The sequence below is a fragment of the Haematobia irritans genome, chromosome 5, assembly GCF_050003625.1.
Source record: "Haematobia irritans isolate KBUSLIRL chromosome 5, ASM5000362v1, whole genome shotgun sequence".
In the NCBI taxonomy this organism is placed as follows: Eukaryota; Metazoa; Arthropoda; class Insecta; order Diptera; family Muscidae; genus Haematobia; species Haematobia irritans.
In genome coordinates, this window is record NC_134401.1 from 60,335,488 (window position 1) to 60,354,772 (window position 19,285).

Here is a 19,285-nt window from a genome sequence, read left to right on the forward strand (position 1 = left end):
AACTTCCAATTACGGTTATCTTTTTATGTTTCCTAGAATGTTAGACTACCAGATGGGCTGTATCGATCCATTTTAATGCCCATATAAAATTATTTGAAATATTTCGAACAATCGATACTATTTTTTTTATTTTAATTTAATATAGAAAATTTTTATAGCAAATTTTGTCAACATTTTATTTCTATAAAAAATTTATTCAAAATTTTATTACTATAGCAATATTTTTTTCTATAGAAAATTTAGTGAAAATTTTATTTCTATAGAAAATTGAGTCAAAATTTTGTTTCTATAGAATATTTTGCAAAATTTTATTTCAATAGAAACTTTTGCAAAATTTTGTTTGTTACACAAAATTTTTTTCAAAATTTTATTTCTATTGATAATTTTATTTCTATAAAAATTTAAGTCAAAATTTTATTTCTATAGAAAATTTTGTCAAAACTTTATAGCAATAAATTTTTTTATTAGAAAATTTGGTCAAAATATTATTTCTATAGAAAATTTTGTCAAAATTTTATTTCTATAGAAAATTTAGTCAAAATTTTGTTTCTGTAGAATATTTTGCAGGATTTTATTTACTACACAAAAATTTTTCTAAAATTGTATTTTTATTGATAATTTTTTCAAAATTTTATTTCTATAAGAAAAAATTGTAAAATTTTATTTCTATAGCAAATTTTCTCATTTTTTTTCTTACTGATGCTCACTGATACTAACTGCTATAAAAAAGTATTCAAAATTTTATTACTATAGAAATATTTTTTTTCTATATAAAATTTAGTCAAAATTTTGTTTCTATAGAATATTTTGCAAAATTTTATTTCTATAGAAAATTTTGCAAAATTTTGTTTGCTACACAATTTTTTTTTAATTGTATTTCTATTGATAATTTCTTCAAACTTTTATTTCTATAAAAAATTTTGCCAAATTTTATTTCTATAAAAATTTTATTCAAAATTTTATTTACTAGACAAAAATGTTTCCAAAATTGTATTCAGTGAGCATACAATTTTGGAAAAATTGCTGCTAAGTCGAAAACTTGTAGAAATGACTCAAATTTTCAATTTTTTCAACGAATGAATCATAAATTCATTTTTGCGAAATTTTCTAAACAATTATAAATATTTCCCAAATATTGCCCGAGTTTCGTAGAAGTCTGATTTGAAATTTTATCAAAATGTAGATCTAAATACAAAGTTGTGCAGTCTGCCCGCCCGACTTTAGACGCAATTGTTTTTAGATACAATTTTGTCTAAATCGATTCAGATTCAAATTCATGCATATGGGAATATAAACCTTTATATAGCTCGCAACAAATTTAAATGATTTCAGATAGTAAAGGGTGATTCTTTTGAGGTTAGGATTTTCATGCATTAGTATTTGACAGATAACGTGGGATTTCAGACATGGTGTCAAAGAGAAAGATGCTCAGTATGCTTTGACATTTCATCATGAATAGACTTACTAACGAGCAACGCTTGCAAATCATTGAATTTTATTACCAAAATCAGTGTTCGGTTCGAAATGTGTTTCGCGCTTTACGTCCGATTTATGGTCCACATAATCGACCAAGTGAGCAAACAATTAATGCGATTGTGACCAAGTTTCGCACTCAGTTTACTTTATTGGACATTAAACCAACCACACGAATGCGTACAGTGCGTACAGAAGAGAATATTGCGTCTGTTTCTGAGAGTGTTGCTGAAGACCGTGAAATGTCGATTCGTCGCCGTTCGCAGCAATTGGGTTTGTGTTATTCGACCACATGGAAGATTTTACGCAAAGATCTTGGTGTAAAACCGTATAAAATACAGCTCGTGCAAGAACTGAAGCCGAACGATCTGCCACAACGTCGAATTTTCAGTGAATGGGCCCTAGAAAAGTTGGCAGAAAATCCGCTTTTTTATCGACAAATTTTGTTCAGCGATGAGGCTCATTTCTGGTTGAATGGCTACGTAAATAAGCAAAATTGCCGCATTTGGAGTGAAGAGCAACCAGAAGCCGTTCAAGAACTGCCCATGCATCCCGAAAAATGCACTGTTTGGTGTGGTTTGTACGCTGGTGGAATCATTGGACCGTATTTTTTCAAAGATGCTGTTGGACGCAACGTTACGGTGAATGGCGATCGCTATCGTTCGATGCTAACAAACTTTTTGTTGCCAAAAATGGAAGAACTGAACTTATTTGACATGTGGTTTCAACAAGATGGCGCTACATGCCACACAGCTCGCGATTCTATGGCCATTTTGAGGGAAAACTTCGGAGAACAATTCATCTCAAGAAATGGACCGGTAAGTTGGCCACCAAGATCATGCGATTTGGCGCCTTTAGACTATTTTTTGTGGGGCTACGTCAAGTCTAAAGTCTACAGAAATAAGCCAGCAACTATTCCAGCTTTGGAAGACAACATTTCCGAAGAAATTCGGGCTATTCCGGCCGAAATGCTCGAAAAAGTTGCCCAAAATTGGACTTTCCGAATGGACCACCTAAAACGCAGCCGCGGTCAACATTTAAATGAAATTATCTTCAAAAAGTAAATGTCATGGACCAATCTAACGTTTCAAATAAAGAACCGATGAGATTTTGCAAATTTTATGCGTTTTTTTTTTTTTAAAGTTATCAAGCTCTTAACAAATCACCCTTTATAAATAATTTTGGTCCACAAATACATATACTGTTGGTATCTTCTCATATTATGATGGGTATTTATATCATTATTTTATTTATTAGACATTGCCCTAAATTTGAAATATAGAGTTCAATTGGCATCTAATGTGAAATTAAGACCTTTTTTTGCACACATAAATAAATACGATACTTTATATGATACCCACGCAATAGAACTACAAATTAGTGGTATTAAAATGAGATTTAGTTATATTACCCGGAGTCGACGTCCAGCTGAGTCGGAGTCCAGCTGGTGAAAAATGCTGGAGTCGGAGTCGGAGTCGGAAATTTGCTCGACTCCACAACCCTGGATGCTGAATAGGGTTATTTCAAGGATGAGTGTTTCTGATAGGATCCTTGTTCTAAGTGATATTAATTTGCCTAAAGTATCTTGGTGATTTTAATTTGTCAAGGTATCTTGGCTTGAGAGCCACCGTGATGCAATGTCTAGCATACCCACCTTGCTTACACAAGGACGTGGGTTCGATTCCTGCTTCGACAGAACACTAAAAAGGTTTTCAGCGGTGGATTATCCCACCTCAGTAATGCTGGTCACATTTCTGAGGGTTTCAAAGCTTCTCTAAGTGGTTTCACTGCAATGTGGAACGCCGTTCGGACTCTACTATAAAAAGGAGGTCCCTTTTCATTGAGCTTAACATGGAATCGGGTAACACTCAGTGATAAGAGAGAACTTCACCACTGTGGTATCACAATGGACTGAATAGTCTAAGTGAGCCTGATACATCGGGTTGCCACCTAACCTAACCTAACGCTATACACGGACTATGGGATTACGTTAGTGTATAGGATTAGAGAGGTTGTGTTAGACTTTACAATAAGTTCAGAAACTCTAATAGGGAGTCACCGAGGTTAATATGCAAAGGATCGTGGGTTCAATCCCAGTTTAGACCGAATACCATAAATATTTTCAGCAGTTGTGACCTTTCTGAGTATTTAAAAGCTTATCTAAGTGGTTTCAGAGAAATCTAAAACGCCGTTCGGATTAGAAAAGAAACCGAAGCAAATTATTATTATCTTTTTTTTGTGCATGAAACTAGTTGAGAATGTCTTTTTTTTTGTGAATTTATATTAGCAACAGTTAAAAAATGCCAATAAAGCTTCACCTAAAGGTTAATATTGAAATGTTTTTTTGTGTATATAAAGACGAGAGAGACAGAGAGGGTGGCTGACAATACAACATTTAAAGATTCCACCCAGGGCTGTCAATTTTGCTGATTTATGGGCATTTTGACGATTTTTACTCTCAAAATGGACAATTCCGATTTTTTCCGATTTAAACAATATTAACTACTCTGTTCTGTTGGGAGCCACCGTGGTGCAATGGTTCGATTCCTGCTTTGACCGAACACCGAAAAGTTTTTCAGCGGTGGATTATCCCACCTCAGTAATGCTGGTGACATTTCTGAGGGTTTCAAAGCTTCTCTAAGTGGTATCACTGCAATGTGGAACGCCGTTCGGACTCGGCTATAAAAAGGAGATCCCCTTGTCATAGAGCTTTACATGGAATCGGGCAACACCCAGTGATAAGAGAGAAGTTCACCAATGTGGTATCAAAATGGACTGAATAGTCTAAGTGAGCCTGATACATCGGGCTGCCACCTAACCTAACCTAACCGTTATAGAGTTAGGCCTATTGCTCTATATATGTAATAAGAAAATGAAATGAAAATAAATGGTTACAATGAAATGAAAATGAAAAGAAACCTAACCTAACCTACTCTGTTCTGTTCAAAAAATAACCGACAATGAAATAACTCAAGCTGTTTTAATCCCAAAATTGATAATGATTTACTCAGAATGTGTGAATAGAAACTTTTACTAATTATGATAAAATTTTAGTACTGTATAAAAAATAACCACATATAGACATATCTATCGAAAACACCATAAAAAATCACCTGTTTTGGAAAACACGGGACTTTTTCTTTAGTTTCAAAATATTTAATTTTTAAATAAAAATATTACTCAATTAATAACAATATTTTAGAAAAATAGAATTTTTATACAAAAATTAGTTGTGTACATTAATTTTCTGTTTTGTATATGAAAGAGATACTCTTGTTTTGTGTTTACCCCAAAAGATATGTTTAATTTTAATATTATTTATATTGTCGATTTTTTTTGACGATTTTTAAAATTCAAGTGCCGATTATGACGATTTTTCTTGAAATTTTATTGGCAGCCCCGGTTCCACCTGTTCACAGATGAACTGCTGACACAGATAATATTCCCAACTACTTAGACATTTAAGACAACTACTTTTTTGACAACTAATTTTTTGTACAAATTGATTTTAAAAATTTGTCAAAGAACAAAAAAGACATGAACCTATATAAAAAAACTCTCTCGCTTAAAACGCATTAACAATCCTTTGAAACTTTTGTCACAGCTACGAAGCCATTAATTAATAATTGAAAAAACTAAAGAATTTATGTTGACATAAAAGAGTTGTTAACCATTGTCGCTATTCATTTTGCCTGAAACTCTTCGCCGAAGCGGTAATCAACAATAGATGGAGATTTCAAACCATAAATCCAAATAAACATGTCAAGAAATAAAACAAAAGCTGCCAGCCAGTTTCTCCGGAGGCACTTTAATTTAAATCATAAAAGAAATAATTGGTTGTATTTGGTGGATGAAACAATCAAATAGTACAGTTCAAGCATAAACGGACGGACGGACAGAGATTATGTTTGAGTAGCAGTTAATGGGGATTATGTTAAACGCATTTTTGTGTATGGTAGACGTAATTTGCAGGCAGAAATCAAGTTTCGAATGTTGGTAAAGTAAAGCCCTCCGCAATAGCGCATGCATCTCTCTATACTGTAGAAAATATTGAGTTTCCTCAGAAGAATGCAGAAATATATGATGTTAAGATACTTTTAGATATTTAGATTATAATTAGATCGGTTGTAATTTTCTAGTCCGGAGATTCCAGAAATTAAATCTGGATATCGGACGGAAGTAGCTAGATTTACTCAGAATTTCCCCAAAATATATAAACTTTATGGGATCAGAGACCAGTATTACAAACGGCTTGACAAAGTTAATATATCCCCATGCGCCATACGAAGGTGTATTAAAAACGAAATGACATTGTAGTGGTTGAGGTGTAATGTTCCCCCTTGAAAAAAATACATATGCAGAAGTCAAATTGCATTGAAATCGTTCCACTCAGTTCCAATCGTTCCTAAGGACATAAAATTCTAAAATCGCTATTTTTGACTATTGTCTAAAAAATGTCAAAGTCTACTTTTTGTAATCTTCAGCAATCGAATTTTGATATTTTTAAAATCGATACAAAATTTTAAATCGATTGAAACATACGAGTAAAACTTTAATACTAATTCTGAAGGTATTTGTAGCCGAAATTATTTATTCAAAAAATCCTTAAAGCATGGATACGTACACGGATGAAAAAGACTGTTTTTCATATGTTTGGATATAAACATTATATGTTTGGAACACAAATTTGTAAACACGATATTTTTGAGTGCAAGCATATAATGTTCATAAACTAACATAACATGTTTGGGACATATATGTTAATATGTTAGAACATATTATGTTTGGGACATAAAATGTTTGTAAATATAATATGCTTGGATGCAAACATATATTAATTTAGAAATAGCCTATAAACATATATGTGTTTAGTAGCTTGGAGCGCTATTTAACAGGGAGCGACTTCTACTACTTCTACTTCTTTGATCCTTACAAACTGTGTGGTCCGGTGTTCGAATCCCCGTCCAGCAAAAGGTAAAATTAAAATAAAAAAATCATAAAATTGAATAATTTCTTCTACAATGTTTGTATTACAGAAGAAGGTGCTAAGAACTAAAAAATCTCGTGGAAGTGAGAAAGATGTGGGGGAATATACAATTGGGCAGAAACAAAATTTTGAGCATTCAGGTCGAAAACCTATGTTGTTAGCACCTATATTACCTTTTTATTTTCATAATTCATTATGATTGTAAATATATAAATAAATAAATAAAATTTTGAGCACAATATTGTTTGGGAGAATTTTTTTTAAGCATATAATATTTTTGGGTGCAAAATGCTTCCAAACATATTATATGTTCACATAATAACATATTGTTCTTTGGAAGACAACATTATTGAATTTGGATGCAAAAATACAAAATGTTTGGAAATTGACTACCCAAACATATATTGTTTAAACCAATATGCTTTCAAACATATTATATATTGGAAGAGATCAAACATATAAATGTTTGGGCAATAGCCAAAAATGTATATGCTTGAAGCAAAATATGTTTGGGAGTATATGTTACAGAAGCGATTTTTTGTGAGCGTGTATGTATGGACGTACAACCATTGTTTTCAATCCAAATGTATTCGGTTAGCAGAAATTAATATTGTTATACTAAACAGAGATGGTCTATCGTAAACTGTGAGGTAGTTGACATACAAGGTGTATTTTACTGTACGTCAAAAACGTCGTATACCTTCGTAAAATACTTAGTTTTGGACAATATACGAATTTGTAAAGAATATGTTTTTAAGAAACATTATGGCTTACATTTTTATAAAAAAAAATTATAAAAAAAAATCTAAAATACTTCAATACAACGTTTTCATGTCTTAGAATATTAAAAATGGAATCCTGTAAGTGTTTTTGACATTTACTACGTTTTATACAGGTATATGACGGTTACAACTTTTTGGCAGTAGAAAATCAAAAAAATTGATACTGATTGATATGGGGGCTATATATAATTATGGACCGATGGGGACCAATTTTTGCATGGTTGTTAGAGACCATATACTAACACCATGTACCAAATTTCAGCCGGATCGGATGAAATTTGCTTCTCTTAGAGGATTCGCAAGCCAAATTTGGGGGTCCGTTTATATGGGGGCTATACGTAAAAGTGGACCGATGTGGACCAATTTTTGCACGGTTGTTAGAGACCATATACTAACACCATGTACCAAATTTCAGGATCGGATGAAATTTGCTTCTCTTAGAGGATTCGCAAGCCAAATTTGGGGGTCCGTTTATATGGGGGCTATACGTAAGAGTGGACCGATATGGCCCATTTGCAATACCATCCGACCTACATCAATAACAAGTACTTGTGCAAAGTTTCAAGTCGATAGCTTGTTTCGTTCGGATGTTAGCGTGATTTCAACAGACGGACGGACGGACATGCTCAGATCAAATTATAATCTACACGCCGTTCAAGAAATACCAATGCATCACGATAAATGTACTCGTACTGTTTGGTGTAGTCCATGGACAGGTGGAACTTCGGTCCTCATTTCATTAAAGAATGAGGAACGTCGACGCGTTACCGTGAATGGAAATCGATACAGAATCATGATCAATGAATTTTTGTTGCCGAAATTTTGTTTCAACAGGATGATGACACTTCTCATACTGCGGGCGGACTTATGAAAGAACATTTCAACGACAACATTATTTCGAGAAATGGACCGGTGAATTGGCCTCCGATTTGATACCATACGATAATTTTGTTATTGGGATATCTCAATGTATTGGTTTACGCGGATAAACCAGCAACGATTGACGCCTTGAAAACCAATATTCAACGTGTCATCGCTGAAATACGCCCTCAAGTGCTTGAAAAGGTGTTAGAAAATTGGAAACTGCAGAATGTCCTTTGTGCAAAATAGTCGCTTTATCTGAAAGTTCTACACCATAACACATTAAAACTTGCATATGTCACAAGTCGAGTTTTGAATAATCGAAAGTCGTTTTTTCCAAATTTTAAAAGGTGCAGACTCCACTTTCACAACTTCCTGATTGTGATTTTAATCCCTTGATGGGAGCCATCGTGGTGCAAAAGTTAGCAGGCACGCATTGGATACAAAGGTTGGTGGGTTCAATCCTAGTTTCGAACAAACACCAAAAACTTTTTCTGTAGTAGATTAAATATCCCCTCTTATTTATTGACGATGCAGAAATTTGTAAGAATTTCATTCTTTGGAGCAAGATAAGTTTCTTTCACTGTATTTAGATATTGGAAAATTCTTATCTTGAATTGTCGATACTTGCAATGACTTAGGAAACATTCTCACAAGACTCAATTCCAAATCTTTTGGTCTAGCAAAATTTATGGTACAAATTTCCATTTGTGATATTTGTTATAGTTAAACGACTTGGAGAGGCAAAAAAATTTCATTGAAACTGGATATCATGAAGTAATTGGAACTCTAATGGTAATTAGTGTTTTCTGTTGTAGTGGCGTTGAGACGTCAGGCTACTACCATTGCCGGTTGTTATAGCCAATAAAATTCAATCAAAACGACTGCAACAAATCAGTAACACGACAACATTTCTCAAATATTTTCCAAGCTGCACACATTTATTTCCGGACATGTGCCACATCTGCAAAGGCGTTGATCTTAAGCCACTCTGGACAACGATTTCATAGCATTTTAGAGCAATTTTTAGAAGTATTTTGTGATCCACTCATTGCTAATTTTTTTTTTAACTTCAATGTAATTTTTCATAAGAATTGAAAATGTTTTTATTTTATTGCAAATAATCGCAATTGAATTAGCAACCATAGTCCACTAGACGAAGATGACAGCATCTCTGCCGTCTCTTCTCCCAGCAACATTATTTCTAAATGAACGAAATGAAAACATGTCTTACAAGATCCATAATCAATTGGCTTTTAATATAGATGACGTTAAATGGATGCGCTAATATTTATCGGCACATTGGAAGAGAACAACAGCAAGAAAAATTCCAAGACTATCTGAGATTCCAAAGTAAACGTACCTGTTTGATTAAACAGATATTGGCTGAGGGTAAGATCCCCCAAACTGAATAGTTGAGTATTTTTTCCCAGACACGTCAGTGAAGATTTTCTACTTGAGAATTCTTTTTACTTTGTCAATCTTTTGTAATTTAATTTAGACGAAATTAAGGATATAGTGAAATTTTTAATTGAAAATTGTGTTTGTTTCCAATCTAAATGGGTGATTAATACTATTATTTTCGCGATTGAAGACATTTCAATTTAAAAATGATTGCATTTGCGATTTTCGTGATTGAAATCAAACATTTTATTTTTTGTGATTTTTTTAAGCACTATACAAGGAGTGAGACAAGTCGCTTATTCGCTGGAAGCCCTACACCTAAACTGAATCTAAGATCTGAAGTTTCCGTAACTCATTAAAAAGTTTAATAATAATCGCGAAAACTGAAACTCGACTTTTCAAATTTCGAAATGACTAGAATTCAACCTTTTGAGCCTGATTACAATATGTCCTACACTAGAAAGCCATCGTTAGCATGCATATAAAGGGTCGTGGGTTCAATTCCAGTTTTAACCAAATATCAATAATACTGACAGTTTCAAAATCTCTCTGCTTGGGTCACATATTCTATGATGAGTCGTTCGGACTTGGCTCTAAAAACGAGGTACCTTGTGTCTGGACACCTCAGTATAGGTATAGTTACAGCCTGGTATTTGAGGCTCACTTAGACTATTCAGTTAGTTAGGTATAGTGACACCAAATATGGACGAATTATGGATGGAGATACTTTGGAGGTAATCATGAAAGCCATGTCCCGATTACACATGTGAGAAATACCTGAAAACGCTAGAGACCGAATCTACTGCTCATTGCTGACAGGGTGCACGAATAAAGACGACATAAAATGTTTACATGCCCGAGTTAGGTCTTGCTTGGTATCTGCATGAAGATATACCAAATCGATCAGACCCAAAGTATCCGAAATTAAAAACCCTTCAACTGAGTCTGAAAGCAAGATTTCTCTTTGTAAAGGCGAGGGAAATGCCAAAGATGCGGACGTGAAAATACGTCTCTGTTCCACTCGGTTTGGAAGCAAAAGTGCACCATCTGATGTAGAGTTGCACTTTTGGTTGAGGTTTCGACCAAATACAATAGAAGACGAAGCGATTATTAAACAAGTATATACGGACGTAAGTTCGGCCAGGCCGAAGCTTATGTACTCTCCACCATGGATTGCGTAGAAACTTCTTCTAAACACTGCCATCCACAATCGAATTACTTGGGTTGCGGTAACGCTTACCGATGGCAAGGTATCTTAAAACACCGTCTTCTAAATTATAAGTAAGTCCATTCGTGGTATATATTAAATTAAAAAAGACCGATTAAATACGTATATAATTCAGTTTGACAAAATTTTCTATAGAAATAAAATTTTGACAAAATTTTCTATAGAAATAAAATTTTGACAAAATTTTCTATAGAAATAATGTTTTCACAAAATTTTCTGTAGAAATGAAATTTTAACAAAATTTTCTATAAAAATAAAATTTTGGTAGATTATTTTTGGCTCGAGTGGCAACCATGATTATGAACCGATATGGATCAATTTTTGTGTGATTGGATATCGGCTATATACGAGTATAACTATAGACGGATATGGACCAAATTTGGAACGGTTGTTAGCGGCCATATACTAACACACCGTTCCAAATTTGAACCGGATCGGATGAATTTTGCTCCTCCAAGAGGCTCCGGAGGTCAAATCTGGAGAACGGTTTATATGGGGGCTATATATATATTTTTGGACCGATATGAACCAATTCTGGCACGATTGTTAGAGACAATATACTAACACCATGTTCCAAATTTCAACCGGATCGGATGAAATTTGCTTCTCTTAGAGGCTCCGCTAGCCAAATCTTGGGATCGGTTTATATGGGGGCTATATATAATTATGGACCGATATGGACCAATTCTGGCACGGTTGTTAGATGCCATCTACTAACACCATGTACCAAATTTCAGCAGGATCGGATGAATTTTGCTTCTTTTTGAGGCTCCGCAAGCCAAATCTGGGAATCGATTTATATGGAGGCTATATATAATTATGGACCGATGTGGACCAATGTTTGCATGGTTGTTAGGGACCATATACCAACACCATGTACGAAATTTCGGATCGGATGAAATATGCTTCTCGTAGAGGCTGCGCAAGCCAAATCTGAGAGTCCGTTTATATGGGGGCTATACGTAAAAGTGGACCGATATGGGTCATTTGCAATACCATCTGACCTAAATCAATAACAACTACTTGTGCCAAGTCGATAGCTTGTTTCGTTCGGAAGTTAGCGTGATTTCAACAGACGGACGGACAGACATGCTTTGATCGACTCAGAATTTCACCACGACCCAGAATATATATATTTCGATGTGTTACAAACGGAATGACAAAGTTAACATATACCCATCCTATGGTGGAGGGTGTAAAAAAACTGTGTTTCTGATTCAATCACGAAATTCAATAACGAAGATGGTAGGATCGATCAAAGAATTAAAGTTATACAAACCTTATTGTCTCTACCTAACGATTTTACACCAGGATGAAATTCCGTCTTATTTTTTGAAAGAGTTAGCTACATTGACTGACATTTTCAATGCTTCGCTATCTATTGGCTACTACCGTAAATTATGGAATGAGAGCTTAATTATTTATCATTTCCAAAAGGGTAGGGACATTAGCGTCAGACAGTCAGCGTTTTACACTTCTCAACATAATATCTAACGTTCAACATGGTTTCACTGAAGGTAGATCTAGTATTACAAATATTCTGTAATTTGTTACTTATGTGTTTCAATCATTTGCTGAAAGGAAATAGACAGAGATGTGATTTATACAGACTTAAATAAGGTATTCGATACTTTTAATCACTATCTCTTTCTTAAATTGGATTTGATGGGCTTCCCAAATTCCTTATCGTCTGTGATAGAACTCAGTGAGTTTTATTTAGGAACCAATTAAATAGAACTCCAAACGTATTCATGTGACATGCAGGAGTTCCACAGGGTAAGGGTTTAATCCCCCCTACTTTTCAACCTATATTTGAATAATCTGCCAAATGTTATTGCCTCATCCAGTATTCTCATGTATACGGATGATGTGAAATTGTTCTTTTCTACTTCCTCAAACAGAAATTGGTTGACTTTTGATGGATGTTAAAAGGCAAATTTGCTCTTGCAAGTCTCCGGAACTGAAATTTATGGGTCGGTTTATAAGGGGGCTATATCTAAATGTAGTCCGAAATGCTTTGCAATAACATGCGACGTACATCAATTACCGCTACTTGTGTCAAGTTGCTATAACTTGTTTCGATCGGAAGTTAGCGGGATTTCAACAGACGGACGAACAGCCCTAGATAGACTCAGAAATATATAAATTTATATATGTTTCGATTACAAAGGGAAGGACAAAGTTAGTATACCTGTCGTGAAGGATATAATAAAAAGAAATTAGTGTCAGAATATGACAAAGAAAAGTCGGTCATAGGATGCTTATTAAACAGTACGATGTCAAATTCTTCTTCATTCAAAATGCACCAGGTGAAATTTCATTATTTCACAAACAAATCTCCCATTGTGAACGAGATAAGCACAAAATCCATTGATCGAACTGTGAATATTGTTGTTTGTACTTGTGGCGGTCAGAGATAATACGAGTACGTCTAAAATGATGGTGCAAGAATCGAAGGAAATTTTCAAGATAGGAGAAGGAGAGTGTCTTAAGCCTGGCATTGCATCGACATGGTGATTTATATGGGCAATTTTATTGCGTTAATATATTGCAATTTCCACCAAGCGTGGCATGAATTCACACTAACTACTGATACAGATACTGGTCGACGCTCTTAGTCAGGCTACATCGGATGCATAGCTTGGCTATGCTGCTGCTAAAAGGTAGCAGAGAGCGGCACACACGAGAGCAAAAAAAAACACGGATCACGCATCGTGAAAATGCAATGCCAGGAGATGTAGAGAAAGAGGTAAAAGCAACGACCAATCGATAACGAATTGAGCGGATACGACAAAACTCCCAGGAAGGTTAAATGGGGAAATTGCGGCGAAGATGGGTCTGTGTGTGTGTATCACACAGGAGTTTCCAGAAAATCGTACAGAAGCGGTATTAGAAAGAATTGACTAAAGAGTTTTTCTTCCCGTCCGTCCGTCCGTATTTCTATGGCAAACTAACAAGAACTAACTTCAGAAAAACTGAAGTAGCAATAACAGCTGCATCAATTGCAACAAATTCCTTGATTAATTTACGATCAATTGCAGAGCTACAAATATTCCATCATCCTGTAAAGATTTTTGTCCAATTTGTCCAGAGATACATGTTCGCTGCAAACAACATTGGATTGGCGTTTTTGTTCTTCCATTTCTTGGGATGTTTCATGATTATTCAATATCGGGCCCGTTTGTTGGTTTACTTTCCCTTACCATTGCCAGGAAGATGATCATTGTATGGTTCCCAATGATGACACCAAGTATTATCTTGGTCAGAGCTATCAGCTACAAACGCATGTTTCTCTAATGTGGTGTCACCTTGGCCAAGAAATGTCTCCTCCTTTTCGGCATTAGGAAGACTAACCAACGGTCCATAGCCAATGCAGACACATCGTCGATGAATGATGCACTAAACTGCATTCCAATTAGAAACCAGATTCCATGGATGTTAGCGGCTCCTCTCTTTGGCAAAGATCGAAACCGATCGGGGTAAGAAAAAAAAAACAGCTTTGGGCATTTATTTAATATCGCAGAAATGTAACAACTCCAGTTGAGTATACATTCGCATACATTGAGTGGATATTTATTCATTGATTGGGTATTAATTTGTCAATGTGTCATGTCATCCCGGATGACATGTTTATGTTCAACTAAATGGGAATGGATCATCGGTAGTTATATCTGAGATAGTCTAGTCGATACTTACCTCCTTTGCTGGCAGAGGGTCTGGCCCAAGTCCATTCTGAAAAGGAGACAAAGCATGGAGGTATCAATTAGAGATATGCCAAGAAATTCAAAAGAAGAAAATATGCCAAATTTGAACTTTGTGCTTTCATTACGCTCGCATCGAAGGTAAAAAGTGTATTTCAATTAATGGGAACAAGTATATACAGTAGTAAGTTCGGCCGGGCCGAATCTTAAATAGCCACCACCATGAATCAAATATTAGGGTTTCCTTTGAAATTTCAGGGGGGTTTGATGACAGATATTCTCCCAAGCAGAGCAGATCAACTAGTACACTTCCCCAAGATACATTTCAAGATTTTACCTATGAAGACTATATCAGATTCTGGATTTATAAGAACCATTTTTGTTTGAGCTTTAGAGGAATCATTAACATCTCTTGTAAGTGTGCAAGAAAATTATAAAATAACGCCTTGATTTGAAATCTTAACCCTTGTGTATGTGATAACACCGGATGCGATACCAGTGTGATAAGGTCCCGTGGGACCTATAATAAAAAACGAATGGTAGAGACGTTATCCCTACGATATTTTTCGATTATTTACTATGGATGGAGTCTTCTATGACTCACAAATTGCATATATATTTGTTTGTAAATATAGAGTTTTTTTTTTTAATTTTTAATAGAATACAGATAATGTTTACATTTTTGATTAGTATTCTAGAGGCCCTGATGTTTGTCACAGGCGAGGTACCTATAAGTATCCTTATACGTACCAAGCAACAATATATTGTTTTGGTAGTTGAATGTTCTGAACAAACTGGATTTTTGAAGGAAAAACCATACGATTTTGTTTAGTGACGCTCGTTTTGTTCGCAATATTATGTGCATAGTGATTGCTTCAAACTTGGTCTAAATTGACGAACATCTTGCCAAATTCCAGGATCCGATGGGTCTGCAATATGTATAGAAATATAAAAACTTAGATCGACCATGATTTCTATGAAGTTCAAATAACTTTTTTCCACTTGTAGTTTCGCTACAGTGGATATGTCCTCGGAAGATATAAAATTATGTACTACGAAGCAACGAAACCCATGGAAACTTCAAAAATGACAAATTCTTCTAAATAACGGTATTTTCTGAAAGGATGTTATTGTTATTAATTGTTCCAAATACAAAAATCGCAATATCTTTACGCTGCTTTTTAAACTGCGCTGAAACCACTAATGCAATTAGTGGTAGGTCCCATTGGACCTCATCACGCATAATCGCACTAAACTTTTTAAAATACCTATAAAACCCGATTTAATGATACAATCACATAAAAATTTACAGTTATCAACTTAAAACACTTTTATACAAGAAGTCATAAACCATCACGCTGCAAATCATGCAAAAGATAAAGTTATGTAGGAATAAAAATCAAAAAAGTCCAGCGGGACCACATCACGCACAGAAGGGTTAAATCTGTAGATTTTCACCCGAGAAGTAAAATCTGGCAATTTTACATTGAGTTTCAAGCAATGTTCATGTTCTATACCCTCAAGAAGTGAAATCGGTCTACATGGAGGCATTACCATACCGACAAAAAAAAACTAATCCGATACGTTTTTGTGAGCCTGAAATACCAGAATATTTACAATTTCCGGCAAATCGGATAAAAACTACGGTTTCTAGAAACCCTAGGAGTTAAATCGGGACACCTCTTTATGGCCCGAAAATACCTCTAGATTTCCAATTTCAGGCAAATAGGATAAAAACTTCGTATTTAAGAAGCCCAAGAAGTAAAATCGGGAAATCGGTCTATATGGGGGCTATACCAAAATATAGACCGATACTCACCATTTTCGGCACACCTCTTTATGGTCCTAAAATACATCTAGATTTACAATTTCAGACAAATTGGATAAAAAAAAATATGGTTTCTATAAGCCCAAGACCCCAAATCGGGAGGCACACATTTTTACGGTTCTAAAGTACCTCTCGATTTCCAATTTCAGGACAATTGAATAAAAACTGCGGATTCTAGAAGCCCAAGAAATAAAATCGGGAGATCGGCAAATTGGATGAAAACTACGGTTTCTATAAGCCCAAGAAGTAAAATCGGGAGAAAGGTCTATATTGGGGCTATACCAAAACATTGACCGATACTCACTATTTTTGGCACACCTCTTTATGGTCATACAATACCTCTAGATTTCAAATTGCAAGCAAATTGGGAGGTCCAAATCGGGAGGTCAGTTCATATGGGGACTATATCAAAACCTGGACCGATATAGCCCATCTTCGAACTTGACCAGCCTGTTGACAAAAAAGGAGTTTGTGCAAAATTTCACCACGATTGCTCCATTATTGAAGACTCTAGCTAACCATTGCACCACGTTGGCTCCCAACTATGGTCTTACGACAATATCTTTTTCAGTGTAAACAGATTTTTTTATCAACATTACTTTCTTCTTTGGTAAATATTATTTAACTTCCAATTGGAGGTTTTTTGAATTTTTGGTAAAAAATTAATATTTATTTTTGACTGCAGATTACTCAGAAGTACAACAAATTTTCCGGAAAAAACATATTTATACCCTGCTCCACACTGTGGAACAGGGTATTATAAGTTAGTTTTATACCCTGCTCCACACTGTGGAACAGGGTATTATAAGTTAGTGCATATGTTTGCAACACCCATAAGGAGACGAGATGGACACATGGTGTCTTTGGCTAAAATGCTCAGGGTGGGCTCTTGAGTCGATATAGCGATGTCCGTCTGTCCGTGAACATATTTTTGTAATCAAAGTCTAGGTCTAGCAGTTTTAGTCCAATCGACTTCAAATTTGGCACAAGTATGTGTTTTGGCTCAGAATAGATCCCTATTGATTTTGAAAGAAATCGGTTCAGATTTAGATATAGCTCCCATATATATATTTCGCCCGATATGGACTTATATGGCCCCAGAAGCCAGAGTTTTACTCTAGTTTGCTTAAAATTTTGCACAAGAAGAACAATTAGTACTATAGTCAAGTGTGCCAAATTTTATTGAAATCGGTTCAGATTTAGATATAGCTCCCATATATATCTTTCGCCCGATATGAACTAATACGGTCCCAGAAGCCAGATTTTTGGCCGAATTTGGTTGAAATTTTGCACAAGGAGTACAATTAGTAGTATAGTCAAGTGTGCAAAATTTGATTGAAATCGGTTCGGATTTAGATATAGCTCCCATATATATCTTTCGCCCGATATGGAGTAATATGAGTACAATTAGTAATATAGTCATGTGTGCAAAATTTGATTGAAATCGGTTGAGATTTAGATATAGCTCCCATATATATGTTTTTCTGATTTCGACAAAAATGGTCAAAATACCAACATTTTCCTTGTTAAATCGCCACTGCTTAGTCGAAAAGTTGTAAAAATGACTCTAATTTTCCTAAACTTCTAATACATATATATCGAGCGATAAATCATAAATAAACTTTTGCGAAGTTTCCTTAAAATTGCTTCAGATTTAAATGTTTCCCATATTTTTTTACTAAAATTGTGTTCCACCCTAAAAGTGTTTGAGTCTATAGATTTTGTAAAAGTCTATCAAATTCTGTCCAAATCTAGTGATATTTAAATGTATGTATTTGGGACAAACCTTTATATATAGCACCCAACACAATTGACGGATGTGATATGGTATCGAAAATTTAGATCTACAAAGTGGTGCAGGCCACGCCCGACTTTAGACTTTCCTTACTTGTTTTAAATAAAAGAATTCTTCTAAATACACTGTCGGGTCGGCATGAGATGCAATGTGAAAACTTTTAAAACTCCGACTTTCGATTCTTGTGTCCTTAAAATTTCGATTCTGTGATTTTTTTTTTTACATTTTTATCTAAAATTTTATTCGGAAGTAAAATATAAAATGCATTTACATGCTTTCCCAAACTCTGGATAACTCAAGATGATATACAGCCATTTGCAATTAATTTGAAACGCTGGGTAATATAGAGTCATTAGTCGGAATTTTAATAGAGGAAAAATGCTATACGAACGACGATTCAGCTAAATGAAAATCAATTCAAATATTTCAAAATAAAAACTCATCTCAATATTCGTATGATCCTTTGCCTGCCCGTATGTCTGCCTATCATCCATTCACTCTTTCATCTGACAACCCTGATGTTATTGCCTCAGTCCGACCATCACTTTTGTGGTGTGGTAAATCACATTAATTGCTCATTAAATGGAAAACAAATTAACAACAAATTGCTTCACTTTTTTGAATTCGCAATTCTAATCATTTTTCTAGTTTGCTTCTTGCTTGCAACTCTTTGTGCTATGTTAAATCTGGTTTTCTCTTAGCAAAAAAACAAAAACAAAACAAAACATCCAGCAAATGTTGGCAATTAACATCAGATTAGTTAATGTGCCACAAGGTTGCATATTTCCTTTTGTCGTCTTTTTTTTGTTGTTTTTGAAGCATTGATGGTTGTGCTTAGCACTTCACGATAAGATCATAAAATCGGTCATTATCGAAGAATACAAAGTGGGTGCGATCAATGGTAGAGACCTAGTGCAGGTACATGGTTCACAGCCTATCTCACTTCGATGCAATTGGTGGTGTGCATGTGATTCAACATTTTTCGAGATTCACGAAAGAGACTTGAGTCGCATAAATTCGTAAGTGATTCATTTGAAACCGTTGAGTCCCAGGAAAGACTTAAACTGATTTGTGTATTGATCAGAACGAGCTATTTTGGGGTAAGAGTGAAAGAGAGATTTACTTTCATTCTTAGTAGCGATTTCTTCCTGACCATCATTTGGCTTATGAGGTTGTAATTATGGAGGAAGACGTCCTTAGCGCAAACCCTTTCCACCAATAGAAAC

General features: G+C 34.8%; 1 protein-coding gene across 1 annotated transcript in view; it reads right to left on the bottom strand.

Moving 5' to 3' along the window:
• Positions 1-15,405, bottom strand: part of LOC142239734 (uncharacterized) — a 387,934-nt gene extending 372,529 nt beyond the window's left edge. Inside the window, exons 1-3 of the mRNA XM_075311515.1 lie at positions 15,318-15,405; positions 14,901-14,956; positions 14,432-14,467 (exon numbers count right to left, since the gene is read on the bottom strand). Coding sequence (XP_075167630.1) covers positions 14,432-14,467; positions 14,901-14,956; positions 15,318-15,405 — 180 coding nt within the window. The remainder of the gene's footprint in view (positions 1-14,431; positions 14,468-14,900; positions 14,957-15,317) is intronic.
• Positions 15,406-19,285: the final 3,880 nt, after the last annotated feature.